The 24,203-nt window shown below is 40.1% G+C and overlaps 1 protein-coding gene across 1 annotated transcript in view; it reads left to right on the forward strand.

The window, feature by feature from the left end:
• CAND1 (cullin associated and neddylation dissociated 1) overlaps positions 1-24,203 on the forward strand; it is a 38,412-nt gene that overhangs the window by 4,446 nt on the left and 9,763 nt on the right. Inside the window, exons 2-8 of the mRNA XM_080935520.1 lie at positions 7,541-7,684; positions 17,375-17,529; positions 18,983-19,106; positions 20,380-20,636; positions 20,904-21,009; positions 22,336-22,481; positions 23,773-24,065. Coding sequence (XP_080791646.1) covers positions 7,541-7,684; positions 17,375-17,529; positions 18,983-19,106; positions 20,380-20,636; positions 20,904-21,009; positions 22,336-22,481; positions 23,773-24,065 — 1,225 coding nt within the window. The remainder of the gene's footprint in view (positions 1-7,540; positions 7,685-17,374; positions 17,530-18,982; positions 19,107-20,379; positions 20,637-20,903; positions 21,010-22,335; positions 22,482-23,772; positions 24,066-24,203) is intronic.

The raw sequence follows: 24,203 nt of genomic DNA on the forward strand, positions 1-24,203 counted from the left end.
CCTGAATGGCATGCTAGTTCCAAGGTTAAAGAAGGAAACGGCATGGAAGAATTTTGTGAAATCTCTTCAAGAAACCATTGTAAAAACCAATTTCATGCTGCTTGATGGAATTTTAAAATAATTTATGATATTGCTAGTAATTTGTTACAAAGTTTGTTTAGGTGTTTTGAATATTAGCAGATGTTCCTTTTTGGAAACTTTAAGATTAGTAAAAATCTAGGCTTGTAAAGAAATCCTAGGCTCTCCAGAGTGGAAAGGGAACTTGAGAGTTTATTGCAGAGCTGAAAGTGTGAATTTGCACATTAAAATAAAAAGAAATAAGAGAATTAACGTCTTGGTCGTCTTTTAAGTTTTTTCAGGTAGATAATGATAAGACAGCTTACTTGATTTTCCAGTATGTTGATTTGTACAGCAGAATCAGCTATGATTTGATTGAGTTCAGTACTGGAAGGGAGAGAAAGAAATGTTATACAGGCTACTTACAAAATTAGCAAAGATTAGTTTTGCTCATGTAGACAGAGTATTCCAAGTTCATTCATAGCTCTGTAGTAATGAATGAGAAAAGGATAGTATATGCCTAAAACCTTTGAAAGATAATTGATTGCTGCATGATGTATTCCTCAAGTCACTGATATTTCTGCTGTAGTTAAGAGTAAAATTGTGTTTATGTATGAAGAGAGGTGGTGAAAGAACATTGTCTTCAAGAAGCTTCCAGTAATAGTTTAATGTGAGCTCTTCAAACTTGCGCACACACACACACCCTACCCCCAAGTACTTACTGACCACACGAGTAAAGTGTCTAGCCTGCAGATTATGTTCACTTGGTAACTGCATGATAGACTGGAAGTTAAGGCTGAGTATTTTATTTTCCCTCTTCCATTTTAATCCTCATTTGGCATATTAAATTAATGTTTGCTGGAGATTGCAAGTAGAATGGCACCTTTATGCAACTTTTCTTTAGCCTTCCTGTAGTCCTGCGGGAAATACTTCTCAAATTAGTCTCTTGGTCCTAGTCCCCTCTAGAGCATCATTCACTCTGTCCAATAGAATTTCCCCTACAAATCACAGCTGCTACTTTTTTTTACTCTGGTTAAACTACAGGAACTCCAAACTTCTTAACTGGTATCTGAGCTTATTAAAGCCACACCCAAAAATCCTAGCAGTCTCCTCTTGTAATGGATTTAATATACGTTCTCTTCGATCTTGTTTTATATTTAAGCACCGTTAGTACACTTGAATTTTTCTAATGACATCCCTGATGTCATTTACTATCTATCTCTAAAGCTATGAGGTTTCTCAGTAAGAAGTTGGTGAAAGGAACTTGTTTATTCGAGGAATGTTTGGAAGGGCATGCGGAAGTAGTTTTAAATTGGGTGTTGTCAGAAAGTGAGGACATTTCCATGATTGCATCTCAGTAAGTCTTTTAGGGGAGACTATGGCTAACCAATAGAAAGCTGAATTTCTAGGAAGAGGGAGAATGCCATAGTTTTATTGTAGAGCCTTATCTGCATGGCTGTTCTTTGAGATTTTAAGAAGACAATATGCTTTAGGTGTAAGCATCAACTCAGTCTGTACTAACTTCCTATTTGCTCTCTGCTGTTAAGATCAGAAGCATATCTAATCAGTGTAGATAAGGAATCGCTCCTTTGTCGTGGGTTGGAAAGTGGGTGCTTAAGTCACCTGATGCTAACCGTGGCTGCACTGTGATAGAAAGACTGACTGACATGGCCCTTAACTTTTGTTCTTCCTCACTGTACTAAATAATAGACCTCTGCCTGATCAGGAATGCATGGCTGCTGCTCTTACCTTCAAGACTTTCCTGTCATCTCCTCTCACTTCTTTCTTGTAGCATGTCCTTTATTTCTCTATGTAATTGATTCTGAACAACTGTTAATTTCCTCTTAAATTGAAGTTCAAGGAGTTGGCCCTGTCTCTATGACATTCTGGAAGATTCCCTCAAGTCTGAATCAACAGATACTACCCTTATAACCATTGCTTATAAGGAGACTATGAAGTTTGGTTTCTGTGAGCCCCCGGTTCCTGCGTTTTCCTTAGTTTAAAATGTTAATAATTGTATGTCTACTTAAATTTAACAACACTTTATTTTACATTGAACTTAGCCAGCAGCACTCTCAATGTATGCCCGAATGAAGCTTATTTAACACACTTTTTCTGAAGGCACACCACACCTTTCGTATATAGAAATGGTAGATAGTACTTCCGGTTGTTCATGGGGCTATATTAAACATATATAGGACCATCAACAGAGTGTAAATGTGAACCAGGAGACTAAATAGTCTAGGAAGAGAGCATTTTTCAGTTTGAAATCTGAAACCAGGAGGCAGAGCTTCTGCAGTGGAGAGTGTGTTGGATGACTGCAGTCTGTCCTCACCTTCCAGCTGTCTGCACAGGGTTGTAAAGTGTGTGTGGGGTATTTGTGTAGTTCTTACTAATAATTTAACAAGTGAATTCACAGGTCTAAGCCTCAAGGACTGGCTGTGTTTACCCTTCCCATTTCTGTTAGTCACTCAGATAGTCACTTTGTCTTCTGGATGCTTCAGAAATTCTCATGCCTTGTTTCTTTTTTCTTTTTCTTTTTCTTTCTTTTTTTTTTTGGTAGTTCTATCATTTCTTTTTTATTGGCTACTCTCTGTATTTACATTTCAAAAGTTATACCCTTCCCTCCCCATTGCTCCCACTTCCCTCCCACTCTACTTGTCTCCACAAAGGTCACCCTCTCCCAATACCCTCTGCACCTCAGTGGCTTGCCATTCCCCTACATTGGGGAAACATGCCCTCACTGGACCAAAGGCCTCTTCTCACATTGGTGCCAGACACTGCTATCTTCAGCTACATGTGCAGCTGGAGCCGTGGGTCTCTCCATGTGTCCTAAATGGTTGGTGTTTTAGTCTATAGGGGTTGTGGAGGGTTTAGTTGGTTGATAATGTTGTTCTTCCCATAAGGTTGCAAACCCTTTTAGTTCCATCAGTCATTTCTCTAGCACCTTCATTGGAGTCCCTGTTCAGTTAGCTGCAAGCATGCTCAGCTATATCTGTATGACTCTGGTAGAGACCATGAGGAGACATCCATATCTGGTTCCTGCCAGTAAGTACTTCTTGGCATCAGCAATGGTGGCTGATCCCCAGGTGAGAAAGCCTCTGAATGATCTTTTCTTCAATCCCTGTCTTTCTGTTTGACCTTGTATTTCCTCCCATGAGTGTTTTGTTCTCCCTTCTAAGAAGGACTGAAACATGCACCTTCTGGCCTTCCTTCTCTTTGAGCTTCATAAGTTCTGTGAATTGTTTCTTGGGTACTCAGAGACTTCTGCACACCATGTGTGTTCTGTTGTGACTGGGTTACCTCACTCATGATGATAGTCTCTAGTTCCATCCATTTGTGTAGGAATTTCATAAAGTCATTGTTTCTGATAGCTGAGTAGTTCTCCATTGTGTAAATGTACCACAATTTCTGTATCCATTCTTCTGTTGAAGGACGTCTGGATTCTTTCCAGCTTCTGGCTATTATAAATAAGTCATGCCTTGTTTCTAGTCCACCTAACTGATGATTGGCTCCTTCCAAAGTGCTGGTTGTAATGATTATTCTGGAAGGCACGCCTAGTCATTTTACTTCCTGACTATGCCCCATATGCCTTTTGGTAGCTTCCCATTGCACTTGGTCTAAAACCTGAAGTCCCTACTCTGTTATACAGATCTTTTAAATTCCTGTCTCTTGCTTACCTGGCATAATTTTTCCCCTTTCCAGAATAATTTTGTCTTCTCATTATGTCTCAATTTTTCTTGTTGTGGAGCCCTTATTCCTGTTTGCTGGGCATCTTATCTGGATGTGGCCCTTTCTTTTGAATTAAAAAAAAATTAAGTGTGTGTGACACACGCATATATTTGTGTGCATGGATGTGCTTAAGCATGTGTCTGGGGACGGGCATCCTGTACAGGCCAGAAAGAGGAATTAGATTTCTTGAAGCTAGAGTTAACAGTTGTGAGCCATCCGGCGTGGGTGTGTGCTGGGACCCAAACTCTCATCCTTATGGCTAAGCACTCCTGACCACTTAATCATCTCTCCATCTGTAGTATTTGTCAGTTCATAATTCTGCAAATGCTTGTTAATATATGGAACTTTACAGCTTAGTATTTCTCTTACTAGATTGTGCTGTAAATTCTGAAACAACAGGTACTTGGCATCTGATTTGGCTAGCCCATGGACCCTATAGCAGCTTGTAGAATGCATGGTGTGTTGATTACTGAATACTTGGGGCCGTTTCCAGCATTAACCTGCAATTCCATTATCTCTGATGAAATTTTTCTCCACTTGTTTCTGTGCTCCCGACACATTGAACAGCCTAAACAGCAAGGCAGTCCTTTATTGGACAGGTGCTCTGCAGTTCTCTCCACAACCCTCCCCCAAAGGGAAAGAGGAGAGTCCCACGACTACTTCCCCCTTTTCCCTCTCAGATCTGAACTAGCAGGTGCCTTGTTTGATGTGATTGTTGGATCATCTGTGTAAGCTTGTTTTGTTTTGTTAAGACAGGATCTCAAGCAGCTTTGTCTAGCCTTCCAACTCATTTAGCTGAGTATGACCTTGACCCTGCTCCTCCTGAGCACCTCAGGGTGACTGCATGAGAACTACTGAAGCATCCAAAGACAAAGTGACTATCTGAGTGACTAACAGAAATGGGAAGGGTAAACACAGCCGTCCTTATTGTTCAGGGCTTACACCTGTGAATTCCCTTGTTAAATTTAAATTAGTATTTGTAGGTGTGCATTGACTTGCGGGACTGCTTTGTATTTTTAGTAAGGTGAATGCATTTGAAACTTTACATAAAACTAATAAGCTCTTGACAAAATTGTAAGAATGAGATTGTCTATGTCTGTTCCAGCAAATGAAAAAGAAGATTGTGTGTATCATGTCTGCCTTTGAGTAAAAGAATGCATCCATTCTTTTATCTAGTAGAACCATGTTATTTGAATGTATCTATCCTTTTTTCCAGTGGAACCATCAGCCCCCACAAACACCTTGTTATTTGAATGGTCTACTACTTTTTTAATCTACGTTGATGATTATTGTTACTGAACTGGACAGTTGGTATTATATAAACCATGAGGGGTTGTAAATTACTATTAAATATTTACTGTATCTAAGGAAAGCAATGTAAAATGTTTCCCAGGCTTTGTATTGTGGTTTGAAGAAGGTTGCCCCGTGGGCTTGTATTGAATGCTCAGTTTCTAGGACGAGTGTGTGAGAGGGTGTGGCCTTTTGGGGCAGTTGTGTCACATTGGGTAGCTTTGAGGCTTCAAAAGCCAGATCCAGTCTCTTTCTTTTTGCCTGTGGATCAGGATGCAAAACTTGAATGCATGACAGACACCGTGCTCCCCTCGGTGATAATGGACTCACCCTAAAACTGTAAGCGAGCCCCTAGTTAAATGCCTTTTCTTACTAGAGCTGCCTTGACATGGTGTCTCTTCACAGCAGTAGTTTTTATACCTACATTTAAAATGTGTTACACAGTTTTTTCCACTTCAGAATATTAATCAGAACTTTGATTTCAATGCTGTTTTGTACTTTTATTTTAAAATGCAAAGAGCTTTAAAAAGTACCTAACTTATATCCAGTTGTCTCAATGTGAACATAACTTTTTTTTAGTGGTTTTATGGTACTTGACAAAAATTGAATTACGTGCTTTTATGTAGTTTGGCTGACATTGTTGTTAAATGAATATTGATTCCTAATTGTTAGTTATCCTTAAAGTGACCTTATATTAACCACTTACCAAATTGTCTTACCACCATTACCACATAGCTTTGTGACTATGTTGCCCGGTTATCGTCCTAGTTCTTTAGTATCTCAGTTTAAAGGAGGTTTTTGTGGGTTGAAGGTGATACATGGTTGGACAGTGGATAGAGGTGAGGTAGGCAGGAAACTGGAACAGGAGGAGAGAAAGATGGGAGAGGAATCAAGATGGAGCTGGAGAAGGATGATCTAGATCCAGGTGGACTTCATTGGCGATAGGGTTTTTTGGTTTTTTTAATCCTTTATCTGTATAGGTCTTTTTATCTCATATAGAAGGGCAGTTTGTGTCTTTCTCCATTGGAAGTAATCTTATTGTGTAGAGGGTTTGTGGATTGAGAGTTTAATATATAAACCTGCTTGATAAACTACCGAGCTTTGGAGTCATGTTTGTCCCGGGCAGTAGAGAAAAAGGGGGCAGTGATATCTAGCCGGAACAGAAGGGACAGAAGCAGGGCGGGTGGAGTGAACCACCTGGAAAAGAACTGCTTGGAGAGTGTGGCTCTGCGCTGGAGTGGCGGCGTCCACGGAACGCCGGGGCCGATAAAAGGTTGAGCCATCTATTTTAATATTAACTGCAACAGATTTTGGTGTTTCTGTATGAAAAAAAGCTTTTTTTTTTTTTAAATGGGTCTTGTTCAGATAAAAGAAGAAGGATGTTAAGTATTTGTTATTTCAGTTGGACTATTCTCATGGTTGAGAACCAGGAAGTAGGGACCGTTCACTTGGCTTTAAATGGTTCTTAGTGCTTTACTTAAATGTGATTACACCATATCCAGATCTGTGTGTGTGTGGGGGGGGCTGTTTGCCTACATGTATATCTGTACTGATATACGCCTGGTGCCCACAGAGGTCAGGGAAGGGTGCCAGATCCAGTGGGACCGGTTGTCTACACAGTTGTGAGCTGCCATGTAGCTTCCAGGAACCAAACCCAGGTCCTGGAAACACAGGAAGTACTCTTAAGTGCTGAGCCATCTCTTTAGCCCCTGCCCTTGGTCTCAGAAGGAGGTATACTTCAGGTGAAACAACTTTCTAGAATCACTTCTTCACCGTTTTGATAATATACTTGGATAGCTAGTCATTTGTGTGTGTGATTTGGTTGTCTGTAGTAGTGTGTAATCCCCCAACTCAACATTCATCGTATCCAAAGAAGGTATCTTTTGTGGTTAAGGTTATTGTAATATTAAAATAAAAATTTCATGCAAAGAATATGTTCTTCCCCACACCTCACAAAAGTAGTACAATTAATAAGACTGGAAGAACATTCAGTTAAGTCTTACTAGTAAATTTGAAATCAAGATTGATCTGGGGATAATGATTTTGGCTAGTGCCTGATGTAAGAGCCTGTTAGAGCTTTCAGGTGCCTATCTGGGGGGTGGTGTATTAGAGGTTGATAATGTGTTGCTCTTGCAAAGGACCAGCACCTACTTGGGTGGCTTACAATCATCTGCAACCCCAGTTCCAGGAAATCCAAAAGGCACACATGTAGTGCACATGCAGGCAGGCAGGCAAGCCATTTATACACATAAAAGTATAAAACAATTTTTTTTAAGTTGCCTATCTGTCTTTTAAGTATATTCTATTACCCTTTTCTTTATAGTGTTTAAATTTATGGTGACTTAAGTAGTTGAGTTTTTATAATATATTATACTATGTTCTTTTTGTAAAATAAAGCATCAGTAACTAAATGTTTTAATGCTTTAAATTCCTGTAATTAACAAACGTTGATTCTTGGTAGGTTTATGGCTACAAATGATCTGATGACAGAACTGCAGAAAGACTCCATCAAGCTGGATGACGACAGCGAGAGGAAAGTCGTGAAGATGATTCTCAAGTTACTGGAGGATAAAAATGGCGAAGTGCAGAATTTAGCTGTCAAGTGGTAAGCTGTGCTCTGCTTGCTCATGCAAGACAAGTCAATGTTCTAAGGCTCATGCCATCCTCCTTAGAAAGCTGCTCTTTGGAATCTTCAAGTTTCCTAATACAGGATATTTCAACTGCAGAATCGAAATCGTTAGTGTAGCCTTTCATGAGATTATTTAACTATTCCTCTAACACCGCCATGAGAGAAGTCAAGAAACAGTGATGAGAGCCCTACTCTAGTTGAACTAAAGTTTTAAAAACCAGAGATTTGGTGAAAAACACTTAAATCTTAAACACAGGAGGCAGGAGGATCACACATTACAGACTAGCACGAGGTTAGTTAGGGAGCTCCTTTCTCAAGCGTGCGCAGGGTGAGAAAGACAGAAGGGGAGGAGAGTCAGTGGCACACAGCACTAAAATCAGTGTGAACCTGTGATACTGACTGAGGGTCTGCCTCAAGTTGCAGGGGTTGCAGTTCATATAACGGGCACTTAGGAGCTAGGGTCTTGGCTGCTGTGGTTACTATTCTTAGAGTACGAAATTTGGATTTTCAGCAAATTCTTTTTGAACCAGTTTCAGCCGTGCATGTAATCCCAGGTACTGAGGAAGCCAAAGCAAGAGGCTGGCCAGACTCAAGGCCTACCTGAGCAATTTAGTAAGATCTTGGCTCAGAATAAGGAAGTAGACTTCTAGCTAGAATGGCCCACAGGGTGAGGCTTGGCCTAACATGTGATATCCTAGATCCCTCCCCGGTATTGGAAACAAACAATATTCGAGGTGATACGTCATTTTAATTTGTGGGTGCTAAGTTTTAGAAACTGGTGTTTCCTTTGTGGAATTCTATGTCACTGTAGACATCATTCAGTATTGATTTAAAGCATTGTCCCATTACTACCTTATTGGATTTGTATAAAACTTTCAAATTGGTTTTCATCTAGCCGTTTATATTTCTGTCTGTAAGACCTGTAAAAAGTGAGAGATCATTGGCTGATGTAAGAACTTCTAGACTTGTGGTACAGGTTTATTTAACCCGGGAGACCTTCATGAGTTTAAAATAAAACAGGTCTGTACAGGTGCTGTGTTCTTGGTGGGATGGCTCAGCAGGTAAAAGTGTTTGCTGCCGAACTTGAAGACTTGAATGAAATCACCAGATCCCACATAGTAGAAGAAGAGAGCCAACGCCCACAATTTGTCTTTTTACTTTCACACACACACACACACACCATATATATAATAAAAAACATTTAAAGTGATATAGGATGTACAAATGATTGGTATAGGAACCTGAATCATTTGAATGTTTTGCTAAGGTTTCTCTGTTTCCCTGACTGTCCTGAAATTTGCCTTGTAGACCAGATGGCCTTGAACTTGATCCACCTGCTTTTGCCTCTTGAATGCTGGGATTAGAAGTGTGCACCACTGTGCCTGATAAATCTTTTTATCTTTTGATGATCTCTTGTGTTTGTATTTACAATTAAAGAAATTGGGGAGCTGAGACTGCTGCTTGGTGGTAGAGTTCTTGCTCATGTGTGTCACTAGTCATCCCTAACACTAAAAACTCTTATGTTTTTATGGAAGGAGCTTTTATGTTATAAAGGATTTGGTGTGCGGCTTGGAAGGTCATTTCATCATGTAGGTTACAGTCTGTCATGGAGCAAAGCCAAGACAGGACCTACGGCAAGGGCTCAGAGCTGGAACTTAATGTGCAAGATAAGGGCTTTCTCTTAGGCTCACATTCAGCTATTTTCCTTATGCAGCCCAGGCCAGTCTGCTTAGGATGGTCTATCTGCTCATCCGTAACACTGTCTGCCATGGGCCAGCCGACTCTTGACATCAGTTGACAGTCAAGTTGCCCATAGCACTGCCTGCCCACAGGCAAGTTCCAATGAAGACAGTTCTTCAGTTAAGGTTCCTTCTTCATTCTGTCAAGTTCACAAGGTCACCCATAATTGCTAGAACAAAAATTATGGTCATGACTAAATAATATTTTCTTGAACAAAAACATGGTTTATACATGAATGGCTGAACCCTTTATGAAAGATAAATTGTCAGAGAACTTGATTGCCACCCAAAAGAAAGGTTGAGAAGTCTTCCACAAATCCCTTTTGATTTAGGGTTTTACTGCTGTGAAGAGACAACTACATGTCCTTGGAAACTCTGATAAGAACAGCATTTAATTGGGGCTGGCTCACAGGTTCAGAGGTTCAGTCCATTATCATCAAGGCAGGAGCATGACAGAATCCAAGCAGACATGGTACTGGAGAAGCTGAGAGTTCTACATTTTCCAAAGGCAAACAGGAGAAGACTGGCAGGAGAAAAGATTTAGATTAATTGCTTGACAAAGGGAACCAGCCTGGTATAAATTCAGTTGTGTGGTTACTGAAGTTCACTCTTGAGAAAAACTTTTTAATGAAAAAGGAGCAAAGCTGAGAGGGAGAATATAAAATGTGTGGTTGAAGTAATAAAGGGCACTAGGAAGTGAAATGGAGTTGAATCCTATGTTTAGGGAGGTAAACAGACTAAGGAAGTTGTGACTTTGTGGCAAGATCCCACCCAGCTAAGTTTAGGACCAAGCATGGTGGAACACACTTTTACTTCCAGGAGACAGGGGCAGGCAGATCTGAGTTTAAGGCCAGCCTGAGACAGAGCAAGTTCCAAGTAGAGAAAAGTTTTAAGTCTAGGCACTGTGGTCCACGCCTTTGATTCCAACATTCAGGAGACAAAGAGACATGCAGATCTCTGAGTTCAAAGTCAGTCTACACAGCAAGTTTCAGGAGAGCCAAACTTAGATAATAAAGGAGTTGGAAAACAGAAATGATGATAATATAGTAGGAAATTCTAGAACCTGTGAATATAATGCGCAATGTTCCAGCTCTAGCAAGCAGCAAAACTTGATAGCTTTAACCATGTGGCTCTGGCTTTAGAGTCAAGAACAGAAAGGACTAGTGGGACAATCAATGCTGGTCAGCTGGAGCTAAGAAATTAACAGTGATTAAGAAGAGACCAGCATCACTGAGGTGAAATCTTCTGGGAAGTGTTTTCTGAGAGCACAAAGAAACTGTGTTCCAGACATAGTCAAAGGTTGTATCTCGTGTTCAGCTGGACGTGATAATGCGTAAGAGTCACCCAGGTGGCATTGGTTTCAATGGCACAAAGGAGAGCAGCTGAGGCTTGCCACTGAGAGACCAGGGAAGGCCATTGGTGAAGGTACAGTTGATGGCCCAGGACTGAAGGGGTCATGCAAAGAAGTTGAGTTTGCACTATGAAAAAAGCCTACGAGAGGCTATTTGTGAAGCCTAGTTGCAGTGGGAGACCCCAGTGTATTGGAAATGTCAGAACCTTAGGATGATCACCAAGAACAGCAGAAGCAGGGAGTGGATTGAACTCAACCAGAGCCAAGAGCCTAGATAGAGTGCTATAGAAGGCAAAGCTGGAGATGTGACCCAAGTCCTTTGGAGGATCCCAGACATTGGAACAAGAAGCTGTGATGTTGAAGCTACCTTAGAGACCTTAAAATGTTTGAGATGCCAAAAGTGTGGCAAAGCTGCTAAGGAAAGCCACTAACAGGGAGTGGTACCAGCCAAAGAGAACTGTGATGGAGTCAACAAAGTTGTAAGGAGTTTGAGAGCTGAAAAATGCCTTCACGTCAGACATGCAGATTCAGAGTTTGGAGTTTTCCTAGATGGTTTTTGGTCTTGTTAGTTCAAGTATTTACTCAATACGACATTTTGAAATGGCAAAAAGAAGCCATGTTCTTCATCAGACTATCACAGAAACAATTTCTAGGCCACATACTAATATTCTTCTCCATTGAAACCTCTTGGGCCAGCAGGCCTACACAGTTCAAATCACCCTCAGCACCACCATCTTCCATATTCCTTGTAGGATGACCCAATAAGCCCTACTTAAAGCATTACACTGCTTTTCAAATCCAAAGTCCCCAAATCCCCATTCATCCAAACAAAACCTTGGTCAGGCTTATCACAGCAATATCCCAGTCCCTGGTACCAACTTCTGTCTTAGCGTTTTACTGCTGTGAAGAGACCCATGACCGAGGCAACTTTTATAAGGAATACATTTAATTGGGGCGGGCTTACAATTTGATGTTTGGTTCATTATCACTAAGGCAGGAGCATGGCAACATTCAGGCAGGCATGGTGCAGGAGGAGCTGAGAGTTCTATAGGCTGCTAGAAGACCGGCCCCGCTCTCATTGCCCACCTTCACAGTGACACTTCCTCCAACAAGGTCACACCTCCAAAGAGTGCCATTCCCTGGCCTTTGAAACCTGAAAGACTGGGTAGTTCAAGAACACTGACTAAATCTGAAGACTTGCCAGACTTAGTCCAGTTATTCTAATTACTCATAATGCATTTTGACTAAAGGTAACACTAAAAAGAGAAAGCAGAGACCAGACTGAAATGAATAAAACTACAAACTATAGCACATTAGTATTGAGGCAAGGGTACCACATATCAGGTATTTCCCCAAGATGGGAGGAGTGTTGTTAGTGCTTGTCCAGTTAGTTGGTCAGAGGAACAGATATCTTGTTAATTGTGAAGACATTGTTAAGTCTCCACACTGGGACTGGACAGTGGTGTCGACACCTTTAGTCCCCTACTCAGGATGAGTCAGAGGCAGGGTGTTCTCTGTTTTGATTAGTTTTAGGTCAGCCTGGTCTACACAGAGAAGAAATCCTGTCTCAAAATTTTTTTTCACACTTTTGAATAGGAGCGAGAGGGATTAAGAATCATTGAGAACACTGACCCAGGTTTCAAAGGAACCAGGTTTGATTTTCGTCATGGTGGTACACAGCCTTTTCTATATAAGTCCAGTTCCAGGGGATCTGGTGTCTTCTGACATGCAGGCAAAACACCCATAAATATAAAAATAATTGAATTCTAGGGAAAAAAAGGAAGACAAAAGAATAAGAAGAATTTAGGTGTTAGAATCAGACCACAATGGATTCAAAGTCTAGCTTCACTTCCTAAGTGAGTAACTATGTTGAAGTTTATTTAAGCTTTGACAATCTCCACTCTTTCTCTGGGGGTTTGACCAGTCTGTGTATGAAGGTGAATTTGTCTAGTGGGAAATAGAAAGTCATTGGTTTTATTTTGCTATACTTAAGAAATGTTAATTGGGTTGGAGAGATGGCTCAGTGGTTAAGAGCACTGACTGCTCTTTCAGAGGTCTTGAGTTCAAATCCTAACAACCACATGGTGGCTCACAACCATCTGTAATGAGATTTGATGCCCTCTTTTGGTGTCTGAAGACAGCTACAGTGTACTTATAAATAAATAAATAAATAAATAAACAAACAAATAAATAAATAAATAAATAAATAAATAAATCTTTAAAAAATATATTAATTGGTAACAAAGAAAAGACATGACCTATGTGGTTGGGATGTCCGGGTAGAGAGCCATTTTTTGGAACGTAAAGCTGTGGGTGTTCTAGACCACAAGAAGAAAATGCTGAAAGAAAGCTCAGAATGGAGCCTTACTTATAGAGGGAGGGGATAAACCTTCCTTAGCCTTTAAGAAATAAGGGGGAAAGGAGAAGCAAACAGCACAAGACCAAGGTCATTTAAGATGATGTCCAATAAGCATATGTACTTGTGTGAATTGACTCTTGAATATGCCCTCGATGAGACAGACTATTAGCCTCTAATACCCCGGCACCTTGAGTGTCTGGGTTTTGTACCATGTTAGGTGATCTATCTCAGCTGTGTGCAGCTCCGCTCTCTCTCACGGAGGTAAAGGGCTTTTCTTTCCATGTTGGCACTGCTGGGGTTTTTTACTATTTATTTTCTTAACAAAATAAAGTATAATAAGAAAAATGAAAAATCATCATATCGAAGTTAGACAAGCCAACAGAAAAATAAAAGCCCTGAGAGCAGATTCAAGAACCAGGGACCCATAAAAGTACTAAACTGAAACTGATAAATGTGCAGACAACCTTGTGCAGACCTGTGTAGGCCCTGTGATCATTATGGACTTATCCAGCTTTTAGAATTGGGCTTATCTTTATTATCGAGTTGTAGGGTTTTTAAAACATTTTTATATCAATCCATTAACATTTAGTTTGTAAATATCTTCCAATTTGATGACCTTTGGTTGTTAATTTTTACCTTTTTTTTTTGTTTTATTTAGCTTATAAAGCATTTGTTTTCTGGTTATTATTTTGTGTCCTAAGAAATGCTTGGTTTACAAAGATTTCTCCCAGTCATTACAGTTTTTGTTTAGTTCTGAGATTTGTGGGGAACTGATTTTGTGGAACATGTAAAGCCAGCTGTTCACGTCCTATGTGGATAGGCAGCTGCTACCTCACCATGTGTTGGAAATACCATCTTTTCCCACGGAGTGGAATTAGAATTTACCTGGCATCTTTTTTAAAAAAAAAAAAAATCAATCAGGTATAAAAGTGTGTATTTTAGAATTTGGAGCTGACCCATCTGTCTGTTCTTAAAGCAGACAATGCTGTTACATTGTCACTGTTGAAGACTTTTTCACCCAGGTTCTGCTCACTTTCTAGACTGAATCAGTCTGGGGGTGGGGAATCCTGGCCATCTCCATTGTTTGACAGCACCACGTCTGCTATCCCAGATAACAGTGGTAAATGTCTACAGATTTGCTGTCAGTGCCTCCTGAGCAAGGCTTGTCTTTTGGTGCTGTGATGTATAATAAATGTTCTTATCTTGACTTTTTTCCCCTAAGTATTTCTATAAAAACCCTTGTTACTGTTTTTAATCAGTTGTCAGTTTCTGGCTTTAAAACACCAGTGTGTTCCTTTTCGGGCTGTGGTTATGCTTAAGCTGAGGGAATGTTTGAGAAGAATCCACGTGCTCCTAGTTCTCAGTCTTTGAACTGTGAACCACAGATTCCCATAGCTGATACTTTATTTTTCTTCTAACAGTTACTTCAGTGCTGAATCTCTTTACATCCTGATTGCTGCTGTTTGCTGGGAAGGGGGGTACACACATGCATGTGCTTAAGTCAAGGTTGTCATCACCTTCCACTGAAGCAGATTCTCTTGCTGAACCTGGAGCTGCCAGTCCGCTAGCAGTCTACCCTTGGTCTGCCTCATCTGCAGAGTACCAGCAGGGCAGCTTTGTCCACTGCTGGTTTATGTAGATGTCAGGGATCCTGTTCCATTTCCTCTGCCCTAGATACCTTTTAAAGATTTATTTATTTAATTTATATGAATACACTGTAGCCATCTTCAGACAGAAGAGGGCATCAGATCCCATTACAAATGGTTGTGAGCCACCATGTGGTTGCTGGGAATTGAACTCAGGACCTCTGGAAGAGCAGTCAGTGCTCTTAACCACTGAGCCATCTCTCCAGCCCTTCACCTAATTTTTTAAAGGCTAACTATCTAACTATGTTGGCTGGCCAATGAGCTCCAGAGATCCCAGACATCTGACAACCATACCCAGTGGTGCTAGGGATCTGTACTTGGCTCTTCATGCCAGCTTGTGATAACACAGCCGTTACCCTAGCCTTCCTCCTCCTCTTCGATCTGTTATTTAGAAGAACATTTAGGATCATCCTGGTGGAGGGAGTGCCTATTTGTGGTTTTTAGTTTGCTTCCCTTTGAGTCCGAAACTGCACTCTCGTGACTTGGGAGAGATGGCTGAACACTGAGAGCAGTCCATTGCACTTGATTCATGCATCCATATGTACTTGAAACAAAAGTTGCCTTACAGGTTCAGTGAAGATCAACTTGGTTGCTGGAATTTAGATTGTATCTTCTCTGATGTTTTGGCTGACTTATGTATAGACTGAAAGGGATCTTTAAGATTTGTGCTGGTTTTGCATTTCTCTTTAGTAATACCAATTTTTTTGCATGAATTTTAAAAGCGTAGGCTGTTTAAGATGAAATTACTGATATTTGTTTAAACAATGAGGAAGCCTTTATTCAACTCAGCAGTCAGTTGTGATAAGTGTCAAGATTATTGCAGTAGGGAGAGCGCCGATTCACATGGATAAAGTCCAAATGAGGGTTCTAGCTAACAAGCAGGAGGAGGAAGTTAGGAAATGGGGACTAACACAGGAGATGTGAGAGAGGGGATTCTTACTGCCTGGCTGCGCCTGCATGACCAGCAAAGATGGGGGGGGGCATTTATTGAAAAGAGGACTGGGGGGGGGGCTCCTGGATGAAATTGGGCCACCTGAGTCAGTGATTCAGCATGTACATTTTGAGTTGTTACAACTTACTGATGTCTGACTATTTTATACTGCAGCATAGTCTTTATCGATGTATATATCATAAATATTGGTGTAATTGGATTTGGGTAGGTTGTTTTCGGTTTGATTCCCACCTACCCCACTCCATTTGGTTACTTAAGAAGTAGCACTTGAAGTGATCCAGGGACCTTCTGAAAGGTTCAAACTAGTCATTGATTCTCTTGTTATAAATGCATAAGTAATTATCCAAAGGATACATGCATGCTTCCTCCACATAGTGAATGCAAAAATGTAATGAAATTAATTTCTTAAATCTCATACAGAGGAAGTTTTTAAAAATATAAAGAACTTTACTGTTTTCATGGATTAATTTGGTAATGTTATTTATTGCTAACATGAAATGGATTTATTTTCTTTGTGGGAATATATATAGCATGCATATATTATATATATATATATCAAGCATTTTATTAGCTGAGCCATCTCTCTGGCCTCTTAGACTTTCTTTCTTTTAGTATGCATTTCATTTGCTTTAGTTTCTGGTCTCTCCATTAGAAGTGGTTGTCTTATTTTAAACGTGCATATAATCCATTTTTTTTGACACATTTATGCCTGCACTGTACTTTTCCCATCATCACACCAGGTCTTGTTGCCGCCAAGTCTCATGACTTTTGCTGGCCCTTTTATTTGGGGTTGTTTGCTAAAATACGGCTGAGAGCTATTGAAATAGTCTTTTTCCCTAATTATCTTTTCAAAGCCTAAAGAAAGCTGACTTACAGTGTGTTAAGTCTGCCCTGATGAAAGATAATATTGAATGTGAAAGCTTTAGGAAATTGTAAAATAGTGCCTTCATATTTCATAGTTATGGGTTTTTTATCTCTCCAGCTTGATAATCTTCAGTTATAGGGTTTGTATCTTATCCATCCTGAATCTTGAGTAATAATAGTTTCTTGATGAATATTCATATACCAAACATGCCCGTTCTGTGCTATTGTTTGGCAGGACCTATAGGAAGGACTGCTATCTTTGTGGAGGGGTTTGAATAGCAGGAGTGGTAGACATTAACAGTATAACACAGAAGTTGTGCAATGTGCTTTTTGAGCTCGTAGTAAGCCTAGAAGTTTTCATTATGCTTTTAAACTTTATATGGAAAATTAAAAGAAACCAGAACAATAACAAGAAAGGTCAGAGTTGGCAATGTAACAGTGAGTCGACCTTTTCTTATAGGTAAATGCTGTTGGGAGCAGACCTTGATGCTTAGAGCTAGCTGTTTGTGTGTTTGAAGGATTAGTGTGCAGGTTAGGTATCTTCAGTGTCTTCTCACTGCTGGAAATCAATAGGGAAAAATTGGAAACCAACCACAAGGAACTGCATCAGTCACTTCTCCGTCCTGCGCTCATTGATGTGTCATTCATGGTAGAGGTATCCATGGTTATGTTGACAGTTACTAGGTAAGATGAATATTTCTACTGTGCTTGGTGTTTCTCTAGATGTTAAGAGAATTTCCTTCTTTCTGTTGCAGTCTTGGCCCTTTAGTGAGTAAAGTGAAGGAGTACCAAGTCGAGACGATTGTGGACACCCTCTGCACAAACATGCTTTCTGACAAGGAGCAGCTTCGAGATATTTCTAGTATTGGCCTTAAGACAGTAATTGGAGAACTTCCTCCAGCTTCCAGTGGTAAGCAAGAATGGTTTTTCTTGTTTTCTTTCTACAAGGAGCTGATCCTCCCTGTGTTCTGAGGCACTGAGAGGTGATTTGATGCCTATTTTCCTAAACAATAATGTAACTTTTAAGCAAATGGGGTTTATTAAGTGTAGGTGCGTCAGTTCCGAAGAGCTGAGGGTTAGTCTCTGCAGCCTCTGCAGCGTGGAAAACACAAGCAAATACCAATTTCTGGTTGGTTAGTTAGTAATTTCAGGTTTGAATTAGGTTTTCAAAGTTTATTCTGTAAATTTCTAAATTTAAGTCATAGCTATGAAACAGTAGAGCTTGTTAGTAGCTTTAATTAAGTTTGAGCCCTTTTCATTTGCTTGATAATTTAATAATTAATGGATTTGATAATTAGCTTTTGGCCTCTGCCAGAATTATCTAGGTGATGTGAATCTGAGATTGGACTCGACTGCTGTGCTGGTGTCTAATTTGGAAGTCTGAAAATTATTGTCCTAACTGCAAATGGAGAATAATATCCCGTGTTTTCACCCATTAATAAATACTAAGAATTCACTACCAGTTCTGTCTCTGTTGTTTCTCTTAGTCCTAACATCACACAGTTGAAATGTACAGAGATTTAAGTCACCACCCAGAGTTGTGACTTTTGGTTGGTTAAAGATTGAGTTTGGAGGGTTCTCTGAATGTGACTCAGTGATAAAGCATGCCTACCATGTATGAGGCCCTGGGTTCCATCCCTAGCACCACAAGAAGAAAAACAATTCTTTCCATCTGAAACTGGTGCTGTTTGTGCCAGAGCATACCAGTGTTGCTTGACTCTCCGCAGGCGGTCAGGTAGTCTGAGTAGTTCTGAGTAATGGGTGTTACTCTCGCTGTCTTCCTGTTGCATACTGTTTTCATTTTTTTCCTCATGCAAAATGCATTTGTTTGGTTTTAGCAAGATTTCTTCTAACTGTTGACTCTAACTTTCACAGTGAGTTACCTCTTCTCTTTTTCCTGGCATTTGTAAAATATGACCTACTTTAAAGTGAGGGGTGCAGCATGTCCGCACACAACATGGTCAAGTGACTGATTAAAGCTTGAGCCTGCTTTTTTTCTCTTAAGGCAACTGCTTAGGTATTGGAGTGCAAACTCAACAGAACTTAAAGGCTATTGCTAGGGACCCTTCAGGAACAGAACATTTTTGATGCTTTCAGTGTAGGGATTGTTGGCCACACACTACAGGCTTCGTAGCCAGCATCGTTCAGTTGTTAGCTGTCTGGCAGGATCTGAATAGTGCTGTTTGTCACATTGCCTGTGCCCCTTTTGCAGCTAGTGACTTCCGACTCTTAGTCAAGTCTAGTAAGGTGTTTTAGTTTTGTTCTTCACAAGGATTTCTTAAATGAATTCTAGCCTGTTGAATATTGGGAAACTAGTGGGAATGTGATTTTGACACACTTGAAATTTTTATTTACTCTTGCAGGCTCTGCATTAGCCGCGAATGTATGTAAAAAGATCACTGGACGCCTTACCAGTGCAATAGCAAAGCAGGAAGATGTTTCTGTCCAGCTGGAAGCTTTGGATATTATGGCTGATATGTTGAGCAGGTGTGTCCATCATGTAACTTGTAGTACATGCACTACAATTTTATGTTCATTATTAAAATTTTTCTTTGGTTAACTTAATAAAACTTGGCCTAGATTTCCATGGTTGGGGGTAGAGAAAATGTAAGCTACACTTAAGCATCACAGATGTTTTATGATTCTAAAAAGTTTTGTGATTGGACATTTTTTTTTACCAGTTTATGCTTCTTATTCTGTCCATTCATCTGCTTAAGTGAAGAGATGCTTTACTGAAAGTCACAAGTCGCAGCAAGTGCCAGCCTTCAGCGGTCGTGTTTATTCTGTGTGTCTGGGGGTGTGGGGAGGCTTGGGTGCTGTTCATTCGTTGCTCTCTGCAGCATGCTGAGTAGATCTGACCCACTCTGAGAAAATAACCCTGTAGGGGCACCTCATTTCTAATGATTACTTCTTCATTACATGTGGGTATTATTTGTAGTTAATTTAGTTTGGTTTAGGAATAGTTGAGTGTCCTGATATAAAAAAATGTGTATATTAAATATCCTCAGTAGGGGCTCTCATTACTCTGGCACACGGGGCAAAGTACTTAGACTTTTTACTCTAGGAGATAGAATGGAAATGGCTGAAGGGCCAGACCGAGTCAGGATGAAGGGAGATTCCGAGAAGCTTTTATAGGAGTAGTGGGATTTAAAGACTAGGCTGCACACATGTAAGAGTGTTGAAGTAAAGGTACTGTGGGCTCATTTGCCACGATGTGGAGTAAATACAGGACAGTTGGAGTCCTGCTGGGGCGTGCTTCCAGTGTGTGAGGGGAGTTTGACTGCAGAGCCGTGGTGACCCACACTGTCACCTGGTTTAGCTGTGTGGGTTGAGGTGTTTGGGTAAAGCAGTTTTAGGAACAAGTGAGATGAACAGAGGAAGAACGAGAGAAGGAAAGTGAAGAGATGCTGGGCTTTTGGTGGTGTGGGTGCTCAGAAACAAGACCCTAGATAAAACACAGGACAGTGACAAGATCATTGTCTGTTTTGTTTTCTTTGGTGTTTTGCCAGCCATTTGGTTAGCCAGCCTGTAATAGGTAATATGGGCCTCACTTCTAGGAGTTACTTGGGGAAACACATCTCAGATCTGTATTCATTTAGCTTAGGATTTTTGGTTGCATTGGAAGGGATAGTGAGAATTCAGCTTCTCATTGTGAATTCCGATTTATCTACCCAGTTTGTTCTGAGTCTAGACATACTACTAATGCTCTGGTATGTTGAATTTATTTGGCTTTTTGTTTCTTTCCCTGTTTTGTTTTAAGGCAAGGAGGACTGCTTGTTAACTTCCATCCTTCAATTCTGACCTGTCTGCTTCCCCAGCTGACCAGCCCTAGACTCGCAGTGAGGAAAAGGACAATTATTGCTCTTGGCCACCTAGTTATGAGCTGTGGAAATATAGTTTTTGTAGACCTTATTGAACATCTGTTGTCAGAGTTGTCCAAAAACGACTCCATGTCAACAACAAGGACTTACATACAGTGTATTGCTGCTATTAGTAGGCAAGCTGGCCATAGGATAGGTAAGACATTTTAAAGTGCCTCAAAATTGTTACTTTATTTCAACTCTATGTATGTTGTTTGTGCAGTGTGTGTGTGTAGCATGTCATGTATGTGGAGGTGAGAGAGGAACTCTGGAGTCAAATTTGGATTCAAACTCAGGCTTCCAGGCCTCTTCAGGCACCTGTGCCCTCTGGGCCCATCATTGGCTGGCCCCTAAAATTTCCTCGTACAAAATTGGGTGTGTTTTAAGTGTACAGTTTTAAGAGGCAATATGTTTTTTTTTTTAGGTGAATACCTTGAAAAGATAATTCCTTTGGTGGTAAAATTCTGTAATGTAGATGATGATGAATTAAGAGAATACTGCATTCAAGCTTTTGAATCATTTGTGAGAAGGTAAGTTTTTAAGATCTTAATTTTCGTTCCTAAAGAATAGTTACTAAGATTCGGTAAAGAGAAATAGCATATAGGATTCATGTGTTGTTTTTTTTTTTTTAAATTAAATAGTAATTGATTGCTAATATGATATTTGTACCAAATGCCATCTTACTATCATAAGCTCTAGTAGCCTCATTTGCTTTAAAAACATAGCATTGTGGGACTTAAGACAGCCATGCTTTTTGTTTATCCTTCCCTCTCTGAGGTGGAAGAATGCCAGAGTAATTGTAATAAATGTCTCTAGAACAGCAAGGTGAATTTCCGAAGGGAACCATTTCCCTTTTTTAACAGAATCTTTTTATTTATTTGTTAGTTTATTTATTTATTTTTATTTTATGTATGTATGTAGCTGTCCTCAGACACACCAGAGGGGGCATCAGATCCCATTACAGATGGCTGTGAGCCACCATGTGGATTCTGGACCTCTGGGAGAGCAGTCATTGCTCTTAACCACTGAGCCATCTCTCCAGCCCTGTAGATTCCCTTTCTAACCTGCTATACCTGTTTTGCTAATACAGTGATTCTTAATTTGGAAACTTGACTGATTTCCTTCTAAATCTTAATAAAAAATTGTGTGAGACCAGTATTAACTGAATGTTTGCCTATGAGTAATAACATTTGTTTGGATGATGACTTGATCCTAACTGGTTTTAGTCTGGGCTTTGCCCTCTTACCTCATGGTGTAGAGGAGCATCTTTACAGCCAAACTATTTTTAAAATATTTTTAAATATTTGTGCTGTGTGTAAGTCTGTGTCCTGGGTACTTATGGAAGTCAGCAGAAAGTATCAGATCCCCTGGAACTGTAAATGAAGGCAGGCGTGACTCTCCATGTGGATGCTGGAGTGACCCCAGGTCCTCTGCGAGAACAGCCAGTGCTCTTAACCACTAAGCTGCCCGCACCTAGCCTCCGCGCCACATTTTGAAAATTAGGAATGTTGAAATTAGTTTCTGTCCAGTATACAAATTGCCCCTTTAGTTTTGACTCTGTGGGCACATATGAATTTTTATTGATTACTAGCATATGGAGAAGACCGTGCTAAGTGAATGTTCACTAGCGATTTTACTATTCCCGCTTGAACAGTATAGTTAAAATATGTGTATGGTACATGTGTGTGGTGCTTATCCTAAAATTACTTTTTGGAAGATAAATCTTTTTCAATATGAAGCTCATGGGACAAAAATTTGAATGCTCAGATACCACTTTGCTATTGTTGCTAATACCTGAGGCAGGGGGGAAAGTGCTGTTTGTGCGTTTTTAAAGAAGTTCTTATCTTTATTTTTAGATGCCCTAAGGAAGTTTATCCTCATGTTTCTACCATTATAAACATTTGTCTAAAATACCTTACCTATGACCCAAATTACAATTACGATGATGAAGATGAGGATGAGAATGCTATGGATGCTGATGGTGGAGACGACGATGACCAAGGTACTCAGTCGGAAACTGACCGAGAGAAGCCAGAGTTAGGCAGAGAGGCAGTGTTTAACTGCCTTAGTTTATGCCCTAGAAGTTGTCTTTCCTTGTGATGCACAAGCCTACATAAGTCTTATTTTAATAAAACTTTTTTAATGAATCTAAAAATACATGTTCAGAATAATTTGGTTGGTATTGAGAAATCCTGCATATTGTTTGAGGCCCTGCTTAATGCTTATAAATAATGTAAACATTTCTGTGGCTTATGTGGTTAATGTTAGGCTGATTGGTGTTAATGCTTCAAGGATATAGCTATTGCTGTTTTGTTTGGGAGAATTATGATACATTAAAGTAGGTAGATTACCAAGAATATGGATTGGTGGCATTCCTGTTATTCTTACAAAACTTTTAATTTGATTGTGTAAATTTATGCAATAACTTTAAAATAACTTGTAAAATCTGTAATGTAACCCATCTACAAACCAAGCACACAAACACACCCACCTTAGTCTACTCCTCCAGCAAGTACTTCCCATTCTTTCTCTACAGTAGATCTTAAAAGCTCGCTCACTATTAAGTTCATTTCTTAATGCAGTCCCGCAATGAACAAGGTTGCAAATGGCTGCGGTTGTTACTCTCTTCTTTACGGACCTCTCTGCTGTCTGTCCTCTGCCTGGTCCTCAGTAACCTCTAGCCACTAACTGTAGGAATGCTTGAGTCCTTGTCCTGACCTGCAGTACTTCAGTTCTCCTTGGGTATCATCTCCATACTACTTAAGCTGGACTGTGCATTTAGTTTGGAATTGTGTTATTAAATGGCAAACATTTTTTTAATGAAGGATTGATGCTTAGACAGACTGAGAAAAGTTGACAAAAATGTTTTTGTTCCAGTAGCACATAAAAGGTTCAATGAAAAGCTGTGTATGAAGCCAGTGACAATTTTCACTGAAAATTAATTATAACTACTCTTTTCACTAGATCTTTAACCGAATCAGTTTTGTAGTTTTCTTATAAATGCCGATTGGTTGATTTTTCTCCTTCTACTGATTCTTGAGTAGGGTTTAAAGCTTGAGGAATTTATGAGTTTAAACAGATTCAATGAGAAGATTGTAAACAAACCACAGTTCATTAACTATGTAACAAGACGGTACTCAGCCAGTTAAGCAGTCGTGGCTGTAACAAGTCCTGTACCTGTTTGTGTTCCTCTTCTATTGCTGTAGATGCTGAGCTGTTTAGGAACACCAGCTCACTGCTGCATTATGTACTCTGCCATTAATAGCCTGTTCCTCCTTGAAACTTCCCTTTAGGGAGTGACGATGAATACAGTGATGATGATGACATGAGCTGGAAAGTGAGGCGTGCGGCTGCCAAGTGCCTGGATGCCGTAGTTAGCACACGGCATGAGATGCTCCCAGAATTCTACAAGACCGTCTCTCCTGCGCTGATATCCAGATTTAAAGAGCGCGAAGAAAATGTAAAGGCAGATGTTTTCCATGCATACCTTTCTCTTTTGAAGCAAACTCGTCCAGTGCAAAGCTGGCTGTGTGACCCTGACGCCATGGAACAGGGAGAAACGCCCTTAACAATGCTTCAGAGCCAGGTCAGTGGACACCTGTGCTGCGAAAGCCACCACCTGTGCAGTGTTTTATAAATTGTTCTTAAGGAAGAACTTGAGTGCCAGGTTCATTTAGGGAAACTCCAAGTCAATGAGTTCTCGTATTACTTGTAAACCATTGGT

Source organism: Micromys minutus (genome assembly GCF_963924665.1).
Source record: "Micromys minutus genome assembly, chromosome: 22".
NCBI lineage: Eukaryota > Metazoa > Chordata > Mammalia > Rodentia > Muridae > Micromys > Micromys minutus.